The sequence below is a fragment of the Anser brachyrhynchus genome (assembly GCF_964034855.1).
Source record: "Anser brachyrhynchus genome assembly, chromosome: 2".
Classification (NCBI taxonomy): domain Eukaryota; kingdom Metazoa; phylum Chordata; class Aves; order Anseriformes; family Anatidae; genus Anser; species Anser brachyrhynchus.
The window spans coordinates 5,009,806-5,037,614 of NC_137695.1; the positions used below are offsets into that span (position 1 = coordinate 5,009,806).

A 27,809-nucleotide genomic window follows, 5' to 3' on the forward strand; every position below is an offset into this window, starting at 1 on the left:
AGTACTGATGTAACCATCTGTAGACTAAGCTCTCTATCTAAACACCTAATTAAGAATAGAAAAACATTATTTATTATGCTCTAAACTGTATTCCAAAGTTATTTATTTCTGTATAAGTTCTGACCCACAAAATGGACAGAGTCAGGTTATGGGTAGCTCCAAACATATGTTTTAGAATGAAATGCTTTATGCGAGATCAGTAAAACCCAATGGAAAATATCATAGCTGAACAAACATATGTGCCTTTCAACCAAAGCAGCATTTAAATCCTAGTTCAACAAACTACCTCTATTTACTAAGTCATTCAAATGCCCCCATAATTCCTGAAGTCACTGAAAATTAAGTGTGGGTTTAAAGTTAAGCACTGTTTAAGCACCAGAGCCCAACAATGAAACTGCCTTTGAACATCAAGGAAACAGCCTTTACTGAAAATGTCCCCTCATGATGGACATGCATAGAAAAAAAAGAAAAAAAGAAAAAAAAGAAAAAAAAAACACCTAGTGGTAAGTTTAATGCATATTTTTAGTATTTCAGTGTGTCACCATAATATGAGCAGGGCATTTTTAAAACACACAGTTTTAAGCTATATGCCCTGAATGATCTTAAAGTATTTTTTTCAATTGCATGATGTGCAACAAGTGAATGTGATCACACCAGCTACTTTTTTTTTTTTCATAAACTGTTGTATGTGAGCATGAGTGTGTGTGTGTACAGTAGAGTTGCACGGCACAATTCATAGTACACAAGGCTCAATGAAATAGAGGTGTTTCTCAGTTATCAGTGGAATTCCTCACCGTTAAACCATTTCTATGAACAGTGCTTAATATAATTTGTCTTATAAATATAGCTTAATGTAGCCATTTTTTGTTTCTGCTTTGTTTCTGTACTGCACTGCATGATTTGTCCTCCTCAAGTTATGTCTAACATATGTCTACAGCTCCAATATCTGTATCAGGTGCGTGATGTGTTGGAATGAAAGAGCTCTGTACGAAACAGATTTATCTAACCATGTCTTGGGCTACATCCTACTAAGCATAACATCTAAGAATTATGAATTTGAAGAAAGTATTTGTCTCAAAATAAAATGAATCATCATTTTCTGAAAGTAGCCATCTCCCTGTTGACTGTAAGAGAGCCTAGATAACTTGCTTTGTCTACACACCCAAATTTTAGATGGCTGAAATTCGGCGAGATGAATCCTTCTGCTGTCATGGACCTCTCAAATATCCGGCCTACAACTATGCAAGGCCTGAATTACCCTATGGTTACAGAATCAAAAATGCTGGGTTAAGATTAAAGGGCACTGAGTCCACATAAGGGAGAAATCTAAGGGTGGACTTGTTATCCTGAGAGGTATCCAAAATTATGTAGCTAGCAAGAGTCACTGATTTCAAACAGAGGCACAAACTAATGCTACAAACACAGGTAATGTTCTTTCATCTATTTCATTTTATCTGGGGCTGCAATCTCATACAGTAGCCGTTAGAAACTACTTCTCAAATCACAAATTAGGCAGTCATTAGGTCCTTTCTCCTTACTTATCATGACCCAATACTATTACGAGAATCCACTTTTCATGCCTAATCATTCCACTTTCTATCTAGTGGGACTGGATCCTACCTAGCTATCTGTTACAGAATGATGCTCTTGAGAAGTACTGTCTCACTTTCTGAAGTTGGCATGACTGCTCACTTCTTCTGCTTAATTTCCAGGCATTTCCTCGGCGGCTAGCTGACTGTCCTGGAATCCTTATAATAACTAGCTGGCTTGCAGAGGGATACAAATCTATTTTACACAGTGTTTTATTGATATCCTCTTACACATAGCTACATTCAATTTAAGGCATGGAATCTCTAAACATAACGATATGTTGCTGGCATTGTGACTTTCCTACCATACCAGGAATTTTTTTCTCATCTTTATTCTTGATGTGTTTTATTTAAGCTGTTTTTGTTTGACCTCGCATTAAATAATAAGCCCAGGCTCGTGGGATTACAGTTGCCAAACATTCCAGTGAGACTGGGTGCTGTAGGCCAGTGGGGAATGGGTCAGCAACATTTTGGCCTGTGTTCTTGACATCTGGAGTGGGACTCCCTTGACTAAATGCAGACATCAGCCCTAGTTGCTATATATTCCACTTTCAGGCAGCAGACTGACTCGGGATATTGGATGGAGCTGAGGGCAAAATCAGTCTCATCCTAAAGCAGATGACTTCAATAGATCAGGTGAATTGCATTACCAAGGCTTCTATTTCTTTTCATTGGCTGCAAAAAAAAACCAGGTTAATTGGCTCCTCTGGAGACACCTGCACTGGAGACACCTAAAGAGATGTGACATGAAACCATTCCAGAGTTCTTTCCTTCATTATCTGGTGACCTTTGTGTAACTTTGAACAAACTACTATACTGTGCTGTTTTGTTTGGTTTTCTTCTTTTCTACATTTGTAGCATTTAAGAGAGTAGAGACTCTTTCTCCTTATGTTTTCATACAGAGACCATTGGAGGAAGGTCCTGATGTTTCTTAGGATATCAAAATACTATCAGGAGTATTACTGAGAATTTCTGTGTAACAATGCTTCTGAAATACTGTATGTGTAGCATTTATAAAGTCTTCAAATGCCAGTCCAATGAAACTTTTACTACCTTTGTAAAGCTATTAAATACCACTAGCTCTACCTTATGGAGAAGAAAACAGAAGCATGACCAGCCTCCAAGACTGTCTGCAGATCACCCACTGCTTGTTTGCTTTTCAGCAGAACCAATTCAAAATTAAATTTAATTGCAGACTTTGGGGAAGACAATAGCAGACAATACAGATTCATGTTCAACTGGAAAGTCTTGCTGGGAAGTGTAAGACTCTCCGCATGTGGAAGATGTATTAGTTGGTATATGTAGAAAGCTCTTAGCAAACCCAATAACATATTCCAGCTTTTTGATTTCTTTATTCCTAGTACACAGACTAATTTTCTTCTCCTTTCCAAAGCCTATTATTTTTACCAGGTCAGATTAGATTCTTCTTGTGGCTTTCTGGCACTATCTTGCCTGGCAACTTAGTTGATATATTACAGGCTGTTTTTTAAACATAGCTTCCTTAAGAACAAGATATTTTTGGTTTGCACTTTGTCATTCTCCTCCTGGACACTCTGGTTAATTCCAGCCAGAATTAAGAGAGAGGCTGAGCTCCTGCTTCTGTGAGCTGCAAAGAGGACACCCTATCTCTGAGAGAGTGTTGTAAACTTGACAATTCAATGAAGAGGGGAAGAAATGGCAGGAAAGTTTCATTTGCTCTCAAGTCTACTTCTGCTATACTTTGTTTATGTTTTAGGACGTTTCCGACATTTATTAAGGATTCAGTTTAGGTAGCCCAAAGACTGAAAATCTTTTACACATGGTAAAGCCTAAGCAATACTAATGAAAGATGCTCCCTAGTGGCATGCTGATGTTGGGCTTCATCCCTTTTGTGGAAGGTCAATACTTGGAGACCAAATGGCCTATAAGTAAATTTGCTATCTGAGGCTCAATCTAGTTGCATAGATACAGGTGTCCCAAGCCATTTGAGATGCTTGAGGACAAATTGCCTGACCTTCAACTTCTGCTTCACAAGGGTGGGTCTTCCCTAGGCTCCGTGTTTATGTGCCAGCCTCATATGACAATCTTGGATGAGCTAGAGTATCTTAAATGGTTCTGGACATCCGTTTTTGGGCACTTGAATCAAACTCTAAATCTTCCTTGGCTATAACAGCAGCTTATGAAAGGCAGAGAGTCAAAGCCATCTAAATCTGAAAACTGGCAACTCAGTGGTGTTTAAAGGTGTTAGACTTCTGCCTTCTGTGCATGGGTTGGGCAGAGATGCCCAGAGGAGTATGTGAGCCGCTAGTCCAGGGTCTCAAAGCCAGACTGATGATGCTTCTCAAAACCAAGCAAATCTGAACTGAATGATTTAAAACTATAAGTTACAATACTGTAATTACAATGATTTTTACTGGGCAGTGAAGGTAAGACCCATAATGTAAAAGGTTTATTCTCTTACTGTATATGTTAAGGTTGCTTATAATGCCCCATAACTAGATCATGAAAATCTGAAGCAAGTTGTTTTTGTTGGTGGGCTACATCATTTTCGGACACAATTCTCATCATTATCAGAGATGGGATGCTGGGCAACATGATCCGTGGTGATCATATGCTCTTTCTATCTCATTCTTTGCATTCTGAGCTATATGATGCTTCAAAGTCAGTTATCATGTGTAGTGTCTGTGTGTTTTCAGAGGAAATGGGGTATTAACTTCTGAACATTTTATTACCCTCCACCTTTTCTTTTTGTGCTTCCTCTCAACTCAAGACTTATGGGATGACTACTCAGATCTTCCTAGCATGCACTGAAAAGCCATCACAATGAAACAGAGTGGGAGGCAGGGAGAGCAAAAGCTTGATTGGCACAGCCTGAATTATGCCACAAGAAATCTTGTTGCCTAATGTATTGCAAGGAGAGCAGGGCAAGACCCCTGATTCTATACATATTTGGCAATGGTCCCATTGTACTTTTGTACTTGATGGAAGTAAAGTGGGACTAGTAAGACACATTGTCATTGCCATCATTTGTTCAGATGTGACCTAACCTTTTTTTTTTTTTTTTTCTTGCTTACACCATAAACAGAGAACTTGGCCATTGTCAGGCATAAATACATATATATATGTATATACAATGGGTCCTTTGTGTTCTTAAATGTCTGTGAAACACTGACCCTGAATTTGACCTTGTATAAAATCACAGTTATTCTGAAATGAATTTCTGTGCTCTCATATGGTAGATGATATTTTGCACATTCATCCAAAACACCTCACTTTAAAAAATAACATTGGCAGTTTATGAGTGTGTCAAGGTTGGTTCCTTTGTGTGTTCTTCTAATCTCCCTGCAATGTCTCATCATTTGTCTCATGTAACATGATTCACTTGTACAGGTTTTATAGCTGAAGAGAATGACAAGTGTATTAATGTGCTAGAAGAAATATATTAATGTGTATCTAGAAGCCATTTATTATTTATGCTGTTGGAATCTTTTTATACTCACAGTAAATATTTTCCAACATCAATGAAGCTGCAGAGATTCATCACCACAAACCTGTGTTTTTGAATTTTGTCTTTCCTTTCTACAGTCATAGTTCATTTCCAACAACAAAAAAGAACTTCTTATTTTTCTAACAAATAAGCCTATCAACTGAAACGAAGATCTGTATTTATATATGTCTTATATTCCTCTCTGCATACGATAACTAGCAACTGTGCTCATTTTGTGTACATCTCAAGTACATGTGGCAAGGACCAGATTTTGATTAGAAGAGTTGTACTCAATTTGAGAAGTGGTTTTCTTAGCAGTCTGCTCCTCTAGCAGAGTATAATTCATTGTGAGAAGCCGTAGCACAGTGTGGCAGAGAAGTTAGCCATTTATGAATTCCTAGGGTAGTTCTCGAGGTGTACTGTCTGTAAAGATCTTTAAGTTGCTGTCAATCTCTTTTGCTGCTTGAATGTCCTAGCTCCACGATTGGTGACTGTCCTGTTCGCACTCCAAAAAATGCCTTTTTTGTTATTCCTGGAACAAAAAGGAAAAAATAAATACTTTACCAGGTTATGGTCATGTTGCTGCATTTGAACGTGCAGTCACATCAATTTTACAGTGCATGTTGAGAAGAAGGGTCTTCAGGTTTGTGGTCTAGAAGCCCGTCTGATAAATTAATGCCTTCCTTAAGGTGTATGATCTTGCACTCCTTACCCAGCTGAACAGTCCCATTTATTTTGAAATCGGATGTCGAAAGGTCATTGCTTTATTAAGGATTATTGGGGATATTTTTCAAGCAGAAAAGGGAGAGGTGAGAAAAGGCTTCTTCTCATGCCATTAGAAACCTTCCTGCCTCATATTTAAAGGAATTTAAAAACAAAAGTGTAGAGGTAGACAAATGCAAAGGTAGACACTAAACCTCCAATTACAACAGCTGAGTTGTATGAGGAATTATTTGATGACTCTGCATTTCTACCACTAGCTTTAGTTCTGCTTCTTGATTGTCCTCTAGGGATTTAAACACTTCATTTCTACAAATAAGAAATTTATTTCTTCTTCCTCGTCTTTCTTCTCTTTCATTTTCCTCTCTGCCTGCTACTTTCCATCAAAACCAGGGTAGGAAAACATTTCTATGAGATTCTCCTGACTCTTTTCTTCACTGAGAATGTGATAGCCATCACAAGGTGTTTGTGGCATTTCACATGGACCTACATTAACTCCAAAAGTGTTGGACAGCAGAGATTTGACCAGCAGGCACTGTACTTGCCATGCAGGCAACAGCAAATCAGATATTTGGGTATGCAGCTTCTTGCTCACCTCATACTACAAACGAAGATCCATGACTGTGTTAACAGACCAATTAACAATATCAGATGACAAGTTAGGATTTGGATTTTAATTAAATTAAATGCAAAAGGCCTAATAGACAATACTCAGGTGAATGACTCTATGATACCTCCATATTGGTGTGGTAGATGCATTAAAGTTATTGGAACTAAGACAGGTGTAACCAGGTGGTTTGATGAACAACATGCATTTCTTGTCCTAAGCTTTGTGTTGCACAACAGAAGAGAGGGGTGACTATTGCGCCTGGAAAGCTTTTATTAATGTGAAAGAGCTCTTCACATCAATGAGTAGGGAAATGGGTGATAAAACAGTTGTAGGAAAAAAGGAAGGCTGGATGAAGTATAGTGGGCTCTTCTGTTTCAGAACAAGGGAACTAAGGAGAGAAATGACTTTTATTATTATTTTTATTAACCCCTTCTTGGGTATTGAAATATACAGCAGTCATTTGGCATTGTAGAGGTCAAGCATCTGGGGTAAAAAGGTCCCTCTAGCAGGCATGACCAAGGAGCAGTCAGCTGGTTCTGGAGGTACCCCCAGCCCACAAGAAATCATATATTGGCTGCCTGATTCTGCATAGGGTGGAAGTTTTGGTGCTGCTGGTTAAATGGCACAATGTTATCCTTGTTGGTCACTGCTGGTGGGGCAAACTGAAAGACATCCTCTAATTCTACCACCTGTGGGTACAGTGGTGCAAGAGCTGGCATACAAAGATTGCTGCTGCCAGACCATATTGTATCCCACTCCTGGGCAGAGCTCATTCCTGTTCGGAGGAGCAATCCAATCTCTCTTCATGTATTTATATATTTATTTGTCCGTCACATTCACCTCCATAATCTGGACTATTCAGATGTTATGATATAGATATGTCTTGCATGCTCCCACAAGCAAACCAACGAACACCACCACATAGGAACAAGTTCACTTTTAAGTTGACAAAGTTTTTCTGCCTGCCAAGTGCAATTATTAGCTTTCTTTGGTTGTTCAGTACTTCTTAAAGATCTGTTACCTACAGCCTAGCAAGATGTGGTTGCTTTTTGTTCTTATCAAATGCATCTCACAGAGGGGTACAGCATCAGCAGAGAATCGACAGTGTCAGTAGCTATAATACTTCTGTCAATCTTGTGTTCAATTGGATTTGCTGCTTTTATAAAGAGCAACATTTTCACCTTGAATGACTCAAATTGACATAGTCAAGATTTAAATGGATCCAGCCAAAGGGAAACTTTGATGAAGAAGTTAATTGTACCCAGGGAAAGTTGCAAAAGGTGTTTTGCTTGAAGAGATTGTACATGAACTGGGAAGAGATTATCAAATGATGGTGCTAGTTTGTGGACTGAGGAAAAAACAATTATTTTCCACATCCAGATTTACTCCCAGAGAATCTTTTTACCACCTCTACATTTATTTTTGAGGTTTGTTGTTGTTAAATGTATGTAATACAGTAGCATTACCTGTGCTGTATATACTGTTTCTGATTTTCTAAATGGAACTGAATTGAAAGTATGGAAAGGAGAATCATTTTAGGCCGATGATTTTCTAGCTCTTCTCACTTAAAAGAAGAAACTGTTTTCTTCATTCTTGGAAAATATTTATTTTAATTCAGGGCTTTTTTTTTGTTTTGGATGTTTACTACTATAAAGAACAGTTTTGAAATTAAATCCAGCTCAGTCTTTGTCTTTATACTATTGGAACCATTTGGCAAGTGTTTCTGCGAGAAAATACAGGGCAGCATTTAGAAAAGTGAAACATTAATCAAATTTATAAGTAACTCATTTTTTGAAACTGTGTTTCTTTCAGTAATTTATAAAATGATGTGTTCCTCCAAAAATTCATGGAAGTCTAGTGCCCAAATCCTCCAGCTGGGTTTATGATTCCAGTGTGGAAGTTGCTGCACAAATAGTGAGAAAATAGACAAGGCAGACAGGAGATGAAAAATTGAGATCATTGCCCGGGCACTGTGATTTTGTCTTGCATAGAAGCAGCAGAAGAAGGAAAAAAAAAATCTTGTCAGCATCCTGGATGAGTGCCCTACTCACTGATCAGTTCTGCATCGACTGAAATGGCCACAGAGCTCACTGATGCCACCGGGCACTTACAAAGGCTGTCCTCCAAGAAGAACTCATAGCCATCACTAAGAAGGACTCTTGAGGGGAAAAAAAAAAATAAAAAATAATAATCTGAACTTAACTGCTCCATTAGGAAAGCGAAGTAACTTAAAGTGAACACTTGAAGATACTTTGAGGGACAGACTTCTGTGAGTTGCTTAGAGGTTTAGAGCACCCTTTATACCTCTCACTTGAAAGTTCCAGGAATAGGGTTTTCTCCTCAAAGCTCTGCTTTAAGACAACCAGCATGTTGGTGGTGGCCATGTTGTGTGAATGATACTGAATAAATTTTCTTTCCTGCTTTTGGGGATTAGAGATGCGTGGGACAAAGAGATCTGGAGGTGTTGACAAAGGTCAGTTTGCTGAAATGCAGATTTCTCAAAAAGGATTGCAATTTTGGGAACGTTCACTTGGGAAGGAGATCATGGCTCCAGACGGAGAAGCAGAGAGATGCATTCCCTTGCCTCAGAACATCGTGCTGTCTCAATAGCTAGGGCATTTGTATTAATTTGTGTTTTTTGCATATTTAAAACAAAAATACTCATCCCAAAACTTGATGGCACTCTCTCCCCCTCTCACATTGCAATTTATGAAAATGATAAAAAATCTTCAGATTCTCAGATGGAAAAATGGTTTTCTGTCTGGTTCTCTCATCAGTGCATGTTGGTAACTTATTTGCCCTTCTAACCCATTTTTTCCCCTTTCTTTGGATAGCAAGCTTCTTTCTGTCTTTAAAGGGCAAAGAATTAAGCTTTTCAATCTTAAATACGAGTAAAGGGAAAGTCCAGGCCATTGCAGGATGGGAGATAGATGTTATTAGAAGTCCTAGGCCATTGCTTTGAAGTCAGTATAAACACCATGTCTGATCTAAAGCTGGGAACACAAACTGCAACCAGGAGTCCACTGCTGGATCTCATTTTTCTGTCAGTTTCTTTGTTGTCCTTGTCTTGTTTCTGCATTAATCTCTGCTACCATCATATATACTTATTGTGCATTTCTCCCTTACAGGTCAGTTTTCTATTTGCTTCCTAAGGTCCTTCTGTATCCATGGACCTAGATGATCCTCGTTAGCAAGTTCTTGCCATTTTTTTTCTTAAAAATTTCCTCACATCCTAATGTAGCAAATCAGAAAAGGCTTCTTAGGTCTAAGCTGCTCTCCAGCATGTCCCAAGTGCAGAATTTCACTCAGTTCCCATTGCACTGAGCTCTGATTTCCCAACAGATGACCACCTTTCTGAGCATCTCCACCCAAACTCATCCCTTCCCCTCCCCAGACCCTTCTCACCCTGCTCCCTAGGACTTCAGCTTCTCAAGCCCTTTGCTTCCTTTCCTCCCCGCATCATGGGCTCCTTGCTGCCCAGCTCAGTCTGAGTGCTCGTCCTTTGACCTGCTGGCTCCCCCTTTCACTGGAAAACAAGGGTGTTCTCTCTTTTCTTCCTTTACCCCTGAGCGGTCCACACTTTGATCCAGAGCTCTACTCTGCTCCCAGTGCCTTGCCCTACCCAGTTGTCCCCTCCCATGCTGCCTGCATGAGGGGCAGAAGGAAGACTTGCCCCTGCCGTGCTTCTCCCAGCCCTTCTCTCACCCTCCCCACTCTGGTTGTCACCCCAGATTCCTTTGCTCTGATGCCTCCCATCTCTCAGACCATCTCCCCCACCCCAGCTGTTATTCTTGCCTCTTTCTCCAGGCCCGCTCAGGATGCACTATCCCACCTACTGGACCTCGTCCCTTCTCCCCCCTCCCTGTCCACACGTCCCCGCTCATCCTCGGTTCCATGCAGTGAAGACAGCAACCGCGCTGCTTTCCAAAAAGCCTGAGGAGTTTTATTAATCTGATGGCTTTTCCTTTTCTCCCTGGCTCCAATTCGCGCCGAGTATTCTTGCAGAAGTGTTCTTCGCTGGAGCTAACAATAAAACTCTGCATGTGTGCGCGCGAGAGAGGGAGAGGGAGAGGAGAGGGAGGGAGAGAAAGCAATACAACGGTCTGGCAACGTGAGGCGGCATTGGAGAGCTGCTAGACCAGGGAAGCCGGCTAAGAGACACGAGCCCCTTACTCTGGGCTCAGTGTGATCCCATTGGTTCCCGAGCTGCTGTTTTAAAGCGAAGAAGAGCCTGAAGGATTGAACTGCTCAGCCAGACGCAGACTCTCAGCCAAGTTGTCAGCACTCTGGGAGGGAGAGAGGCTCACACACACGAGATCGCAGGGTGTCCGCAGCTTGATGCTCGTTTCTTTCCAAAAAGGAAGAAAGGAGAGGGAACAAAAAACAGAGAAGGGGGGAAGGAGCCTGATCCAGCCCAGCAGCCCCAGGGGGAAATAATGGATGTGACCATATCTCAGTTCATCTTAGAAGAATTTGATGTCAACTGCAGCCTCCTGGATTTACAAGAGACTGTTTTAGAGAGTTTCTCTATCTCTTTCCTGGGCTTTCATGGTAGGAATCATTACCTAGCACAGGGCTCAGAAAAGCTTTTTGAGTGCTAAGATTGGGTTTGCTTTGTGATGCAAAGTGTGTCGCTTTTGTGCTTTCTCAACTGCTTCTTTTTCCCTTTCTCTCTGTCTCTTTTTTTTTTTTTTTTTTTTTTTTTTCCAACGCAAAGGTCCGTACTGCAATGCCACCACTGATCAGATCGGGACCTGCTGGCCCAGAGCCTCGGCGGGGAAACTAGTAGAGAGACCCTGCCCGGAGTTCTTCAATGGGATCAAATACAACACCACAAGTAAGTACAAACTCCTTTTCTTCTCCCGCAGATCTGTCTTGAGAAGGCACCAGGCACCTAGGGAGATCCAAATGATCTTTTTGCCATGAAAAAAAAAAAAAAAAAGTGTTTTCCTGGGAATTAACATTTCCTCCACATTCCAGCCTGTATATTCAAATTTCCTGCCTGGAATGTTGCAGATTTCTCAGAAGCACAGACTTCTGAACACGGATTCTTATTTTCTTAAATGTGTTTAGGTAGATAGACTGGGCAAAAATACTCTCATCAGTCTAAGGAAGGTATACTGTGCTAGCTGGCTGTCAGTGTGTTTATGTGTAGATATATATGTGCCTGAATGTATGTTTTACTGTAGCTGTGCTTGAGCTGTTTGGATTAAAGATGCTCTGGCTTGCAAAGTGTTTAGTCCTAACACTTAAGAACTGTGTTCGACTTCCCGTTTGAGAGGCTGTTTCTGCAAATGGGGACAAACTGGGCTGGAAGTTTATATCTAACAAGCAGGAGGCTGAGGTCTGGAAGCTGTTTAGTAACTTCACTGGCAGTTTTCTTAGGAGGCTGGGGTGGCTGCATCATTAGTGCAAGAGAAATGGCAGAGGATATTATGATGCAGATAAAATTCAGAGCAAGGGAGTATGGGGCTCCTCAGAAATCTCTTGGAACTGATGCTCCAGTCTTAGAGGTAAACAATCACGATGACTCACTAAGAATTTATTATTCAGGCTGTCGGACCCAGGCACTCATTTCCTTTCCCTTATCTGTCAATATTATTCGGACATTTCATTAAGAGGTTTTCATGTATTAGCTCCAGGTATGTGTATCCCACTTGTTTGTCACTCATTTTTCCAGCTACTTAGGGTGCTTTAGACTGGGGACATTTCATTCTGTGTTTCACTCCTAACTGTTGTTCAGGTGTTGGTAATCTAATTTTCCGTAGTGTTAATTTCATGGGCTAGCAGTAAAAGCATGACCCTGTCATCTTCGACCTTATTTTTTAACTCGTGGAAAGTGAATTACCTCTTTCCCCAGCTCCAGGTGTTAAAGGTCAGATAACTAGACAAAAGTTCTGTGTATGTGCTATGCAAAACAAAGCCCCCTTCCAGATTTGTTTATAGGGACCAGCTTCTGTCATCCTCGTCTTTGAGCAAAGTAAGGAAGTTACCTCAAATCCTACATTCTCTGACCTGTGGGCTTTGCAATAAAATAGGTGGGAACAGGCGAAGGGCTGGGTTGTGCTGTCTTTGATTATAGCAAATAGTCCACTACGTTTCCAGTCTCAGATGAGACAAAAAGAAAAATTCTGAAAATTAAGGACAGCTTAGACAAGAGCATGTGTATCAGAATGGACCCTAAAAGAACAGCCGTAGAAAAGGTATATCAAAGAAGTACGAGTATTTTTTTCCCGTTTCCTTTTTTTCGTGGGGGATGTCACTGCCTTATTTTCATTTTTGCAAAAAGAAAGAATGAAGGGAAAAAGAGAGAGAGAGAGAGAAATGCATTATGGATGATTCTTTATTTATGTCATAAATACACTGGAGAGAATTTAAATGATTTTCCTGTGCATGGAAGGAAAAAAATCTTTAATACCCCAGTGTATTTTGATGAACTCTGTTAATGCTTTCAGTAGTTCATCACTGACCTGATTTAAAGTTCTTCCCTGATTCCCTCCTTCTCAGTGATGGCTAATTCTTGTATTACAGTGCTAATAAATCTTCTTAAATTCATTATTCTTAAGCAGCGACATGTTAATTTAAATTAAAGAAGTACTGATGAAGTGGGTTTGTAGTTGTTGTTGTTTTGTTTTGATTTGATTTCAGAAGCAATTTTTTGTTACAGCCTGAGAAAATGGGCATTTTTTTCCTTTGAATATAAAATGTGAATATGCACATTGAGAAAATGTATGGCTGCAATAATGACTCGTAGTACGTACTGGTGCCCAGATGCAGTAGTGTGTCTTGCTTGCAATAGAGAACTAAACTACATTCTAGCTACTGGCTTGCAATTGATCTTATTTCTTCCATGTGGGTAGCTCTTCCAAGCTGTAGCAAAGCAAAGGAACAGAAGGACTGTACCAAGATTTGAGACAACTTGTAAAATCAATAGCCTCTTGGGTACTGGTAGTACTTGGTAATTAAGGCTTGGAGAAGCAGTAGGACAGCAAGTTAAGATTTGAAGAGGTGCAATCTCTTTGGTGATCTGAGAGACTTGGCAATTAGTACATGCAGAATATGTCCATAGTTTGGGGAGGCCAAATACTGACATGGTCTGACTGCTTTTACTTGCGTGGTTTCACCAAGTTATTTTGTGGGATGACCAGCGGTCCATGTGTAGCAGGACTCAATGTGCTAAAAACCTGGACTGTGCACCTTGTGCTGATAATAAAATCAGCACAGACAGCTGATTAAAACAAAAAAAGGGAAACAGAACTTGAGAATTTCAGAGGTGAATAACACAGGTGTAAAGTCAAGGCTTGGTCAGGAGACGGATTGGAATAGTATGAGATTTCTGCCTTGGACAAGGAGTGTATCTTTGTCCTGTTTTGTTTTGCATTTTGTTGGAGTAAAGAGAGAAATGATTGTGTATTACATTGTAATGAATTGTTTTATGAGAGGCAGTTCAGACAAGTTTAGAAAAAGCAATGTGTAATGCCGCTCTTCTACTAAGGGTTTATCCGGTTCTGGTCTGTAATTCAGCTAATGGTGATACTGTAAGGAATCCTGTATTTGAGAGCTGTTGCCTGTGAGGAACTGTAACATATTTTTAGTTTTGTTCTCTATGGCCGTTAGTATACTTCTCATGCTAATGCAGATATAGTGAATTTTTTTTTAGAAATGAAGACCTCAAAGATTCAAAGTTTGAACCAGTATTGTAAAAGTAGCTCATCATTTGAAGGGCATGAACCCAGCAGAGTTCTTTATAGACAAAATCTTTTGCATTCTAGACACCAGAAAATCCAGTCTTGTAAGTGCCCAAACTGGGTGAAAATCTTATACCAGCCTCAGCTGAGCTCAACACACTGCTCCAGAGCAAACCAGCCTCCCTGAGTTCTGGTACTCACGGGGTGATTTCTCTGCCTTGCCACAGTTTCTGTGCACGTAGTGTATGGAATTCAAAACAAAGCAGCAGGTCTCACCAACACAGATCAGCTCGTCAAAGGCTTTGCATGGATCTCCCCCTTGCTTGGTATCCATTTTGGCAATTACTATGCTTTGACGATCACTCGAATTCAGAAACCCCGAGTCCTCAGATGTGGAATGCTATCAAACCCTGCAACATGTCAGTAGAATTTAAGCAAAGGGTATCTGAGTAAAAAAAGAAAAAATAAGAAGAACTGGTGCACAAAAAAAAAAAAAAAAACTGTTTGCAATTATAAAATAAACTATTTGCATAAAATATTTCCATTTTAACTGAAAAAAAAAATCCTGCAGTGTTGTGCTTGTGTGTCTGTGTTTCTTTGTGTCCCTTGGGAACTACTGAGTGACTCAGATAAGTTTCAGCTGGATTGGTAAAACAAAGTCTGTCAGTCTGTGGGTATTTTTCATCTCTGACACTTTGTTATTTTGTGTTGGTTTGGTTTTTTTCGCCTTTCTTTATTTGAGAAACAAAGTCATACTGACAAATCAAGATCTGGTTACTGTGTTGCATGATTTGTGAATGCAGGCAAAATACTCTTTGACCAAGGAACCAAAAATGATGCCATCCATTTACAACTTTGCTTTTGGCAGCAAAGCTCTTGTATTAAACCAAAAGGAAAAACAAAACAAAACAAAACAAAAAAAAAAAAACACAAGGGAAAAATGTATGTGTTGGTGCAGTGTGTGGCTGTGCACTTGTCTCTGTTCAGGATCTATATTTAGCTAAAGATGACAGTATCATTGCTGCCCTCTAGATGTGTTTATGCTTTGACAGTGTTAAGCTTTTATTAGTGTTTTAGAAAACAGATTAATTCACTTATTAGGGTATCCTCAAGCTTGATTAATTCAGCAGATGGGCAGTAATGAGACTCTTCACTGCTTGCAAAAAAGGTGGTTGTACTTACAGCGTTACAGGCTAAAGTATGTCTACTTTAGTTCTTTCTTTTCATTGCAAATTGCCCTTTGCAATGGGGAGTTCCAGATGTTCATCCGATAGACAGTAAGTGTTGATTCCCATAGCCTTGGCTGCCTGGTTGGGGTTTGTCTACCTGCGCAGGGGAGGGGTATTCAGTGGTGAGACACGTCCACGGGGGGTGACCGGCTTGGTTTGCGATGATTGCAGGCAGGAGGTGGAAGCATTGGAAAGCTTCTGGCTTGAAGATGAAGATACAAATCTCTGTGTTTACAGGCAGGTTTCCACAGCTAAGTAGCTAAGCTCTGAAACAAGTTAGCGGAGCGCTGTTCACTCCAGGGGATGGAGCCTGGAGAGTTACTTAGCTTAATGTATTTGGGCAGATAACTCAGTAGTCCATGCAGAAGCTCTTTTGCCATTTGATATGCCCAGAAGCATCTTGCCTGGTGCCTATCTCCTGTTTCACAGGGTCCAGGCCTTTTGTAGGTTTGTTTCATCTTCCAGGCCACATAGGCATTGCAGGTACTCTAAGAAAAATGATACGATGCCTGCATATGGGCAGCTGAATTCATCCCTGGGTGTCTGTTGAGCTGAACTGAACCCACACCTGAGGACTGATGTTAGGAGGTCAGCCTGCTTTTGTGATCAAAGTGGACAAAAGGTCTCTGTAGCTCTGGATCTCTCTGCAAATCCATCTCTCTTTTGGTACAGGAAAGCTCTTTGACTGAGATAGCCACTTGAGGTAAGTGTTTTGGGTATTGCAAAAAGCATCCTCATTTTCTCCAGGGACTACGGTGCAGAAAATAGGCACATAAGCACTGCAAACCTCGCATCGATGGGGATGTGGTCCCTCCTTGACTACTCCTTGTTCCAAGGGTATGTACAGCACCTTTTCCTTGCTAGCCCTACAACCAGATGTCTTGTTGACAATGATTTGGAGAGGGCTGGTGACTTAGCAACTGGGCTGTTGTTCAGGTGGACAGACATGGGAGAGAGCGAGCCATTGACATGAGTATCACAGCTGCATCTATCGACATGGCTTACTCCACGCTGAAAGAAAAACTCCTGCAGCTCTTGTTGTCTCATCTTGAACAGAGGCTTATAATCTTTTTTGTGATGAGGGAAGAATGAAGAAGTGAATTAATAGCTCCTCTTTTTTTTTTTTTTTTTCATCCCTCCTCTTCTGAGAGGGGTTAAAGAGATTATTTAATTTTTAAAACAGCGAAAGAGCTAATTTTCATAGGTTAAACACCCATTCAATTAACAAGATCTAATCTCTGCTCTTTTTCATTACTATTAATTATTGTTCAAACTTCTGGAGCAGTGGTTTTAGCCTGCATATAAGCCTGCATAATGAGCCTTGCTTGGAAATTATCAGTTTTAGAGTCTTGTTCATACTTTATGGGTAGAGACCTGTCCCGGTAACTACAGAAATGTGCATTTTTATAAGTCACTGGCCTAGAGGCTCTATTAACATTTTCATTTTTGTTTTATCTTGTGTATTTTACTGCCTGAGTACTTCTATTGATTGCATATGCATGGCTTACTTTTTCCTGAGAGATTATTCTGGTTTGATTTCTAAAGGGTGCATTTTTGAAAGCCAAGACCTTTTGTAAAAGATGAAGACCGTTTATGCTATGGTGGCCTTTCATCTTTACTGGAGAAAAAGAAAATAAAATGTCCATCAGCACTGCCTTGTCAGCATGAGCGGTGATTCCTCGAGGTACAGCTGGATGCAGTGAGGAGTTGCAGCTGAGGTATGGGCTGGCGGAAAGGACAAGGCAAGAGGAGAAGCATCCGAGTCTGAGAGCCAGCAGATGCTGAGCAGTGCTGGTGTGCTGCCATTTGGATAGAAGGGCTCTTTATATATTTAAAACACATTGCTGAGACGCGTTTCAAAGGTCAAACACAAAACTTTCTCTTTTTTGCTAAGCAATGCATGTGTGTCTTCAGCCTTAGAAAAGTACTACTAAACCCTAAAACTGCTCCTACCCCTTTCCCTTTTCTGTAACCTTGTTAGGTGTCTGGAAGGCTTTTATCCCACTGGACTGTTTAATGACTAGAGGAAACTTGGGGTAAGAAAAGATGTTTTGTAGCTGATTTCAATTATGGACTCACTACAAAAAGTTAGTAAAAAATGAGTCTGCCATTTTGCAGAAGTCATGTTTTAGCCATCCTGGGGTGACCAACGCTGTACTTGCCAATTAGGGAGTCAAGAGAACATAAAAGAATAAAGGAAGGAGATGGATGAGAAACGGAAAAAACACAGCAGAGGAAAAAGAAGGCCAGAACTGGAATTCTGGGGGAGGGAATTAAACATATTTTTAAGTTTGTAAAACTTCTCTCTGAGGAGACCAAATCTGCAGTTGATTAGGTCAGCTGGACTCCAATAGAGCTGTATCCAGATTAAGATTTCAACCATCTCTGTTCATTTTCTTTTGCTAGTTTAGGTTGAGCTTGTCCACAAATAAAGCAGTGGGAAGCTCTTGATTTCAGTGCATGCACAGATGGGAGAGGCTGTACATTTTTTCCTTAACTTTTTTTTTCTTTTTCTTTTCTTTCCATTGTGAAGCATAATTTGTGGTAAAAGATCACTCTGATTTTGCAGCTTGGAAGTAGAGTGTTGAAAACAAAAGGAGAAATTAAAATAACTCATCTTTCTTGCTGCCATCATCCTGTGAAATGTGTGATTTCTTCATTGATCACAGAACAGAAGTTAACTGCATGTAGTAAAATAAGAAGATTGTTAATGTTGCTTCAGCCATGTTGAGGGCCCTTTTCTTCAGCCAGTTAAACAGTGGGTAGAATTTTTGTTCTTCTCCAGTGAGTTATGAGAGGTGGCTTTGCTACGATCCTGTTTTGCCTGGTTGGGTTTCTCTTAAGTTTAGGCTCGATTTTTGCAGCATAATTGACACATTCCCCATGGTCAGGAACTGCTGTCGCCATTCTGCACCGGGCAGCCCTGATCCTCTGCCAAGGTCAGTCAGAGGCCTGGTCCCCTGCTTTGTCCTTCAGGGTGCTGATCCTGAACTCGGGGACGTCATCCAGGGCTGCTCAGAACAGTGACTTGTCGCAGTGAGAAAGCGCCCATGGGCCTGCGAGAGGGCTCTGAGCCTCGTGGCCTTCAGGAATGGGTCAGCAAACAGGCCCTGAGCAGGTTTTCTGGAGGTTTCTGTGACCCTCTCGCTAAGGAAGCTGCCCGCACACCTCTCCATTGCTTGCCTGAGTGAGCTGTTGTCTAAACTGACAGCAGCTACCAGCTGGCAAACAGATGGATTGAGGTTCGGTCTCTTCCCACAAGTTAGGAATCAGACAATACTTGCACAATTGTGCGTTTGTGGGGCCAGGGGAGGAGTGGAAGAGGGAACAGCTCATGAACACGTTGGAAAGGGGATGAATCGGATGCATTACAAGGGGACACAAAGCAGGGATTTATTATCTCACAACATAAAAATGGCCCACACGGCTAGCTGTAGCGTCGGGCCTCTCGTGGATGTGGGATTTCCTTCGTTATTCTCCCTCACGACCAGTTTTCATCCAGCCAAGCCGTGGGAGGGTGAGGTCTGAACACTTGCAAGGGAAGGAGCAACCAGGCTGTTCTCTCCAGTCACCGAGCACTTGGGGCTCTCTGTGACTCCCTGGGCTTCGGCCTCTGTGTTTATTGCCACAAAACCTCAAGGAGTGTCACTGAGGGAATTCCGCTGAAGGATGGTCACCCGTAATTCTTCCTCTCAGCCACAGGGTGTCACTTAAAGTGCAGGTAAAGTGAGTGTCCACAGGCATCTGCACTGAGTCACTTGGGGGGTGGAAGTGACGGATGGGGGTGAAAGAAAACTGGTGTGACTGGTGGGCCTGGGCCTTGTCCTGCTGTAGTTACTGACAGTGCTGCCTCTGCAGCCTCCACATCCTGCTGGGTGGTAAAAGGGGCGGACTGAAGTGAAGTGGGGACAAGGACACGGTGGAGGAGGAGATGGAGGATGCTCTGGAAGGAACCCTGTTGTCCTGCCTTTGTGGAGCACTTGCTAGGCAGCAGGATGCTGCCTGAGGGAACGTGGTTGGTGGTGGTTTCACCAGGGCTGCTCTGAAAGGCCAAAGGAAGGGAAGCACTAAGCTTTGTTCCCAAGCAGGTGTGTAGTATGTTAGAAGATGTGGAGCTATGCAAAGCTTAATGTAGCCATTCAGTTGTGGAGCACCTCCATGAAAAGCAGACAAGAGAACCTGCATTTGGATGACAGGAATTCTTCCTTGTAGATACCATGTTCATTCATAACTGTACTGCTTCCTGTTGCAGTACAATCAACTGGGTATTTCCTTCCAGAGTGCCCTGGCAGGGACTGTTAGATTCCCCCTGCGGACCCTCAGGTGCTTGGCAGATGCTCTAGGTTCTCCCTCTTCACAGAAATAACACATCTAGTAAATGCGGGACAATGCCTTCCTCAGCTGTGACTGCTCAACTTGCCTGTTGCTGATGGGAGGGGTGTTCTGCAGCTCAGTGAGCACACTGACTGGATTTAGGTGCTGGTTTATATTTCACAGAATCATACAATCACAGAATGGTTTGGGTTGGGTGGGACCTTAAAGCCCATCTAGTGCCAACCCCCAGCCACGGGTAGAGACACCTCCCACCAGCCCAGGCTGCCCAAAGCCCCATCCAGCCTGGCCTTGAAACCTCCAGGGATGGAGCATCCTCAGCTTCTCTGGACAGCCTCTGCCAGGGCTCACCTTTCCTTCTGTGTTCTTCAGTGGCATAGAAGTATCTTTGCTGTTCCTGTAATGGTGAACGTTTGTGACTTCTATGGCTTGTAAAGACAGTACTTCAAGTTGTGTCCTCATCCCAGTAAAGTTCACAGACTACAAATGCCATGCAAGACTCTGCTTACAGCCTGCTACCCCATGAAAGGGAAACTCTTATTCAGTTTTGGACCGCAACATTGCTTATGACTTGACATCCAGCTTATAACAGCCATTCCTTAGTAGCTTGCAAAGGCAATAAGGACTATGATATCCCATTAAATTGGAGGGGAATGGATTTTTAGTAGATATTTTCCTTTTTCAGTGCAGTTTAATTCCTATCAGACATTACTCATGGAGTTTGTAATCAGTAGCTCTTGGGACAAATTCCTAAAATCAATAAAACTCAGATTGCTTTATGCTGACCAAGGTCTGCAGTGCTTGGAATAACAGAGGGCCAGGCGCTGCTCCATTTGAGACTTGTGAAATAAGAAGCAATCTATTGAAGTGAATGATAAAAACAGAAACTAGTACAATGTTTCAAAATGAAAATATCCCTCCAAATCTCATGAAGTATTTTCCTTGGAAAAAATGCAAGGAGGAAGAACCATTCCCAACGTGCCTGTATTGTCCAAAGCCCCTGGTTGCTGGAAGGCACTGAACACACAGTGACACAAGGCTGCATGCAGTGCTTTATTCTCCTGAGTCAGCCAGGGAGCAAAGAGAGATTTGGAAGGTTAAAAATGTTCTATGGAAATGAGAAAGTCAAACTAGGAAATGACTTTGCTAGTTCACTGTTACCATCTTAGCTAAACTTAGATGTGATCTCTTAGTGATTCTTTTTCTCACTGCTGGGAATATTAATTTAATTATTGCTGAATTATGCCACTAATACCTGAAGCATCAGCATTTGTGTATCTTAAAGTACATGATGAGCAGTCATTCCTTCCAGAATCTCCAGGCTTTCCACCTCTATTGCCACTTTTCAATTAGAGCAGCTAAGGCAGAGTTTGGAAGTGAAGAGTTTTCAAGGATTCTGGGTTCTGCACTGATCTTAATACACTTGACAGACCACATGCTTTGAGCTCTGTTTGGAAACCGGTGAGGACAGCAGGTATTTAACTGCTGGAAATTGATTTCTAGGTATCATAAACTGCCAGGTTTTGCATATTCATGCCCTTGTCCTCTGAGCAGTGTGGGAGCCAGGTAACACTGCCACCAGCTCACAAGATCTCTGTAGAGTTAATGCCTTTCATTGATCCTTATCAACACTTTGCACGAAAGAAATCCAGGATCCCATACATCCGTATTCGGTTCATTTTGGCCATCTACTTTGATCTTCTGAATTTCCAACTTCACATAAACTTCACGTGTAAATGCACCCACCTGCCCCACTAGCATGCCAAAAATTCGTATTTCACAAATGTCTGTCTTGTCTCAGGCCTCTCTAAAAATGCACATTTCCACCTGTCAGCTTGCGGCACTGTGCCAAAGTTGATTGTGACTAAGGAAGCCTTCTTTGCAGCACCAAAGTAACAAGGGTTGTGGGTTTGTTTTGTTTTGTTTTGTTTGTTTGAGAAGTGAGGGAACAAAGATCTTCTGGATCTGCATTCTACTTCAAAGAAAGCCTCCTCAAAACAGACAGGAGCAGATGCAAATGTAGGTGCGATGGTGCACTGCATTATCCAGCCCAGCCCAGAGGGGAGAGGCTGCAGCACGCCGAATGCCGATATTTGCTGCAGGTTCCTATTTTTTCTTGGGAAGGTCTAAAAGATCACCACTGACTTTTTTTCGTGTAGTTAAGTCATCCCTATCTACCTACAAAACCATTCTCAGCCTGGCTTTGTCTTTTTCATCCTAATCTCTCCATAACCCCTTCCTCTCTCAGTTCTCCTGTAAAATAAATTCTGGCAGCAATAATAATAGCAGTTTAATGCTCACACAAGAGCCATTTAGTACTTTATTTTATTCCTCCAGTGAATGCTAAGGGAATAGAAGGATCTGTGAGATGCGCTGGAGAGGCGAGTCTGTCAGAAGAGCACAGGCATCACAGTAGTTTGTTTCAGTTTATAAGTCCATGTAAGTATGTAAAATGTTCTCTTGTAACCAGAAACGTGATAAATAATTGTTTAATATTTCAGCAAATGGATGTAAGGTATTTACTGGAGATCCTCATTTTACTGATTCTCTGCTAGATTTCAGCTGCAATCCGTGACTGAGTTGCTGTGATTACATCAGCACACTACGGACGAGCACAAGTAGAGCATCTCTTTTCGATTACAGGGCCTCGAGAGAATTTGTGGTGCTATTTTTTCATCACTTCTTCAACTCCTTAGGTAACCTGCATGCCTCCTTCAATGTGTTACCTCTCCTAGGTGCTCTATCAAAACCCCATTCCTGGTTCCCCATTCCTTGCAGTAGTTGGACCAGGGACTGCAGGTTAATGGAGCAGACACATGAATGAGCCTCTGATGCTCTGGGACCATATGGAAATCAACCGTGTGTGCATTCAGCTTCTGGTATACCTGAGCTACAATTCCCTTTCTTAAATCTCAGGGAAATAAATTCATTCAGTTTTGGTAAATCGGACGTGTGACCAAGTCCTTGGGTTCTGGAGTAGTTTTGAAAACTCTACCGTGATTTCACCAGTATCTTCTAGAAGTGAACTGTTTCTAGTGATTTTGAGTGTACAGCTAAGAAAGTCCTGGCTTTGCTTGGTGAAAATAAGCATGGTGTGACAACATGATGTACTGCAGGTTGGACTAGATAACCTCTACTTCTCCTTCTAACCATCTGTGGGTCTGTGCTATCCTACAGATTTCCAGTGGATCCTTCAGTATTCTCTATCATCCATCTCTTGTTCATTTTAGACAGCTGTGGCATGGCACTTAGTGGTGGTGTTTCTTTAGTTTCTAAGACACTCGAGCTGTAAGCAGAATATGCAGAATTTTTATCCCACGATGTGTAACAGAGAGGGGTCTTAGTCTCTTGTTGGGAACCTAGGTATCCTACACATTAATCTGTGTAATTGTTCTGCACCGCTTTACTTGCTTTAGTTCATCCTTTGCTTGATTTCTGGGGAATTAAGTGAATCTCACAGGGCACTGACCTTTGTCTAGTTGCCATGTTACCTTAACGAAAATCAGCTGGAAAAGGCAGGGCTAATTGCTTTGATTTAATCCTGAAATGTTGATGACTCATTGATGGCTCATTCAGGATAGCAGACACTCAAGGTGGAAGGACTGGATAAAAATAGCTTTCTTGAGATTAAGTTAAACAGTTTAAATGCTGAAAGTTTCAAATGTTTAGATCCTAGGTGTTGTATAACACTTGCTGGAAACTTGAACTCTGACTTTGGTATCCACATCCTCTTCCATCTCGAGGTAAAAGCAATAAACGTGCTGTCCAACTGTCAGCAGAAAGCAGCAGTGACTTGGTTCCAGGTGTCCCTGTGACAAGCCTGGCGCTTGCATCCAAGCAGCGATGTAAATGTCTGGCGCAGGAGTCCCTGACACATCTGGAAGGTGACACCTTCTGAGGCCATCTGGGAACACACAAACTATTTTTCAGAATTTAAAGGTTTCTCTTTTTGCTGAGACTGACTGATTTCCAGGGCTAATTTTTCTCCCTTCCATGAAGGGGAAGGAATTACAGAAAGTTACAGGAAAAGTGGAAGTATCAATAGAAAAGGATAGCACAGAAAAGACTGGCCAGTGGAAGAGCAGAGCATCAACCAAGCGGACTGGGAATGAAAAGGGAGGTGAAAGTGAGCAAAGACAGAGGCTTTGTGCCTGGAAAAAACAAGAGTTAAGAGTCACTTGGGAATGTGTGAGAGTGGCGTTTCTCCAGAATACTTTAGTGAAAGAGTTAAGTGATTTTAGAGGCAGAAATGACACTGTGCAGGAGTAAGAGCTGGCAGTGTAGCATGGCAGATTGTGCAGAAGTAAGCAGCAGCAACGAGCTCCTAGACAAGTGTTGTGGGGTTGGAAGGAAAGACGGCCTCAACTGCGAGCGAGGAGTGGCTCTGAAATTGGTGCTGTCAAAGAATGCAGTGTGTGAACCCTGGTGGAGGGAAGGGGCAAACACTAGGAGACACTCAGAAGGCATTTGTGGGGAACCACTGGAGTGCCATGTGTGCCAGCTGTGAGACAAAAAACAAAATCTCAGCTGCCACCCCAAAGGACAGCAGGTGAGAGAGGGGACTTGGTGGTTAAACACTGGAGATAAAGAATAAATGTGACACATGCCGTACTGCATCAGAGACAGGCAGGATGAAATAACAGGCACAGCTACCAACAGGGGAAAGGGAAGAAAAAAAAAAAAAAGAAAGAAAGAAAAAGAAGAAAAAAAAAAACAGGGAGAAAAGAAAATACCAGAGCCAACATAGCTACCTTGCAAATGAGATGTATGGCTTAAATTTTAGTGTGTTTGGCTTAGGTGCTTCCTCTGTTTCCATGTTCCAATGAAAGAGTTGTTCATTCACTGTTTTTCTTAATGATCTTCTCTTGCTGCCTCTCCTCTGGCTTTCTTGGCCTTGGAGTTGGTTGCCAGGCAGGCAACAGGACCACAGCTTCACGCTGGTTCTGATTTTGTTCTGAAAACCTTGTTCCAAACCCTTTTTTCCAAACCTTTTTTCCAAACCCTTTTGGTTCTGATTTCATTGCCTCGAAAGCACAGCTTTCACTGTGAATGCAAAGACCTGCCTGACCATGGCTTGCTTTGGTCTGCCCAGGACATCACTGGCACGTGGGGTTGTTCTGGTATGTGGCCGCAGTCCATAGACAGCATTTGTCATTGTGCCTGTCTGAAAGGAATGGTAATAGGGTGGTTTCACCTGTAACTGTCAGAACAGACAGAAAATGAGACCTGCTTCACACCCTGTAATTGACCTCAGGCAAGCTGCTTCAGTCTCCTGTCCTTTGGTCTTGCCCTTTGTAAAGAAACTCCAATAAATCAGGAACTCTGAAGCCTTACAACTCTTTAAAGACCTCTGTCATGCCTTTTTGGTTTACAGTGCAAGAAGTTCTCTGATAATGTATCACCTCTATTCATCAGTGCCATTAATTTCTCTGGGGCTGAGAAGGACAGTTTTGAGGATAGAATCTGTGTTCTACAGTCCTTTATAAGGGCTTTAATACTAAGGCTTTGGGACATACAAATACTAAGTAGACTGTCAGATTTCAGTATCTCAATATCATTGTCTCCAAGGCTCTTTTTCAGCAATAAAATCTTCTATTCTCAACAAGAAAATGTGGAGTGAACAGAAAGCATCCCTTTGTGCGATTATCTGGGAAAACTGAATTTTTGTGATTAATATCTTCAGAGTTGAAAAAGTATCTGTGAGCTTGGATATTTAATCTGTGTGATCATTACAGTCGCCAATATATTCCCGTGTTTGACCATCTACTTTTACAGTTAATCTATAGCCCTTTATTTTCGCGCCTTATTATCTTGGTGCAGATCTGCTGGTCTCTAGCACCTGCAATTTTTCTGTGTGCCAAAGGAAATGCTTAGTTATCAAAATCACATTTCTTCAGCTATTTGGTGCTCTACTCTGCAATGCAGAGTTGTTTCCTAGGCTACATTTGCTAGCATAATACATATTCTGTTGTCAGATATCCTATCCGGTGGGTTTTGCCTCATTCCTTGATCTAGTGAAGATAAATTATTGAACTGTCTTGCTTTATCAGTGGAGAATGTCTTCACTTTCCATAAACTGAGCTCAGTTTTGCAAATGATTTTTTTTTTCTGCAAATCCATTTCAGATACATCACTCAACATTGTAGCACAAATGAAGAAGAGGAATTCAAGCTCTCAGGTGGTGATGTAGAAAAGACAGTATGTTAAAAGGAAGCAACCTTTGATCAGGCTCTGCTTGCCTTTTTGTGCTAAAACCAAAGCAAGGGTATGTCGGCTCTCTGAAGGCTCGTTGCCTGTTTGATACACCAGCCCCACGAATGCAGTTGCAGTTTTTCTGTCCACGAGCAGTGCCGGTGTGTGAGGCAGTGCAGGTAGGGTCTGGGCAGCCTGCAGGGGTAAGAAATGAAACGGGAGCGACACCGCCAGCTTAACTCTACGTTAATGAAGAGGGAGAATGAACCTATGCTCAAGTGAGTAAGCAGTAAAAGGAGAAGCAGCGATCTATTGGCAGGATAGAAGGGAGAAGAGGGGAAAAGTAAAGGAAATAGGCAATGGGGGAGGATTAGCTTCTCACTGTGCACTGCGAGGTTTGGATCTGTCACTAGGGCAGACATTGTTCACACCAAAGCTGACGATCCTGTCTCTGTCCGTCCATCCCAAAGCCCAGTTCAAAGGCATTAATCAGTTTACAAGTCAGTGTCTGGTTTGCTGCAGTTACAGCAAGTGTTTGCTTTTAATTAGCATCTTCTGGGTGCCTCTCATTAATGGTCATCTCAGCAGTACGTGCTCTGGGACAAGACAGATGACTATCACTGGTCAGTTTTACTATTGCAATCCTTATTCACGAATGGCTATTATTAACTCTCCAACTGTTCAACCATCACATCTATTTATATTGCCAGCAGTGACTAAGATGAGCTAATTACAGAGATTATGCTATTTGGTCGTATATTATATGTATAATTTTGTAATGAAGGGGTAGTGCTATTTAGAAGCTGTTCTCATAAGCCTCCCTTTGACTACAAAGGTCTGGCAGGAAGCTTTGCAAGAGAAACTTTACATAAAATGGTTATTTAAGAGTCAGATCATTGACAGGGAGAAAGATCTTGAGACATTACTATGTTCTTTTGGAAGCAAGTGCTAATATATTAAAAATCTTCTTTATGGATAAGTAGCTTTTAGCTCCAGTGCTGGTAGTGCCCTGAATGCTTAAATGGATCTTATGAATACATGTAAATGTAATCGATCCTTTGCAGTACTGATTTCTTTTTATCTTTTTTTTTTTTTTTCAAGATCAAGCAGGCAAGAGATTTTGTTGTTGTTGTTGTGCCCTGGTGGTTTTTGTCATGGTGTTATCTGCGGTATTTTTTTCCCCATTTGTTTCTTCCTGTATGGGTAAGCTTATTGATGATTGTTGGTAGTAAAAGTTACCTTCATTCTGCTTGTACTTCTGTAGTGCCTAGGGATCAGATCTTTGGTGGGCTCAAGACAAACTGTGGAAAATATGTTCTTCCCCAGGCAGCTATTTGGAGGCTCTTTAAAAAGGTCCTAACAGGAAAGAGAAGAGGATGCGGATTATGGAATAAATATGGAAAAACTCATTCTAATATTATTTGAAAATTCTTAAGGGTTGGAAATACAATTATGGGGACTGCAGGAGGGTTCAGGACAGAGCACAGCATGTTGTCCGAGGGAAGGGCTTCCAGAGCGCTGAGCAATGCGCTGGGGCATTTGAACAGTATTTGTAGATTGGAGTTTCTGTGCACTCTGTGCAAGCTGATTTAATTCTCAGTGGTATATCCTACCTTGAACAGGGAAGATTGATTATTTCTCCAAAGAACCGTGCAAGGGGGTAGGTCTACTTTGTAATTCAGACGTGTGAATTAAGTTGTTGACTTCTAGACGTGCAGCTAGGTTCGCTTGACTCAGTACCACGAGCATCACAGCTGTAACAGCACCACGCCCAGTTTCTGATGCTCAGGCCCAGCCAGGACTAAAAGGCAGGGATGTCAACACCTGTGTACGCTACTGCAGCCTTGCTGCCCATTTCAGCTTGGTTGCATTCCCATTGCTTCTCTGTAAATATTCCCTATAGTCGTGATTCTCACATGTTGTGGTAGCATGGAAGCAAGTAGTGACCTGGGCATGAATTTTAAGTGAGTTGTAAGTGTTTTA

General features: G+C 41.7%; 1 protein-coding gene across 4 annotated transcripts in view; it reads left to right on the forward strand.

The window, feature by feature from the left end:
• The window catches only part of CRHR2 (corticotropin releasing hormone receptor 2), a 157,392-nt gene that overhangs the window by 38,864 nt on the left and 90,719 nt on the right, over positions 1 to 27,809 (forward strand). Inside the window, exons 1-2 of one of the 4 annotated variants that reach the window (XM_080582151.1) lie at positions 10,443 to 10,936; positions 11,103 to 11,222. The exons of 1 other annotated variant lie outside the window; for it this stretch is intronic. In XM_080582151.1, the coding sequence (XP_080438277.1) occupies positions 10,822 to 10,936; positions 11,103 to 11,222 (235 nt within the window). In that variant the 5' untranslated portion in view covers positions 10,443 to 10,821. Of the gene's footprint in view, positions 1 to 10,442; positions 10,937 to 11,102; positions 11,223 to 27,809 lie in introns of those variants that run through there. 2 more of the 4 variants (XM_080582150.1, XM_080582153.1) reach the window with 2 other exon arrangements.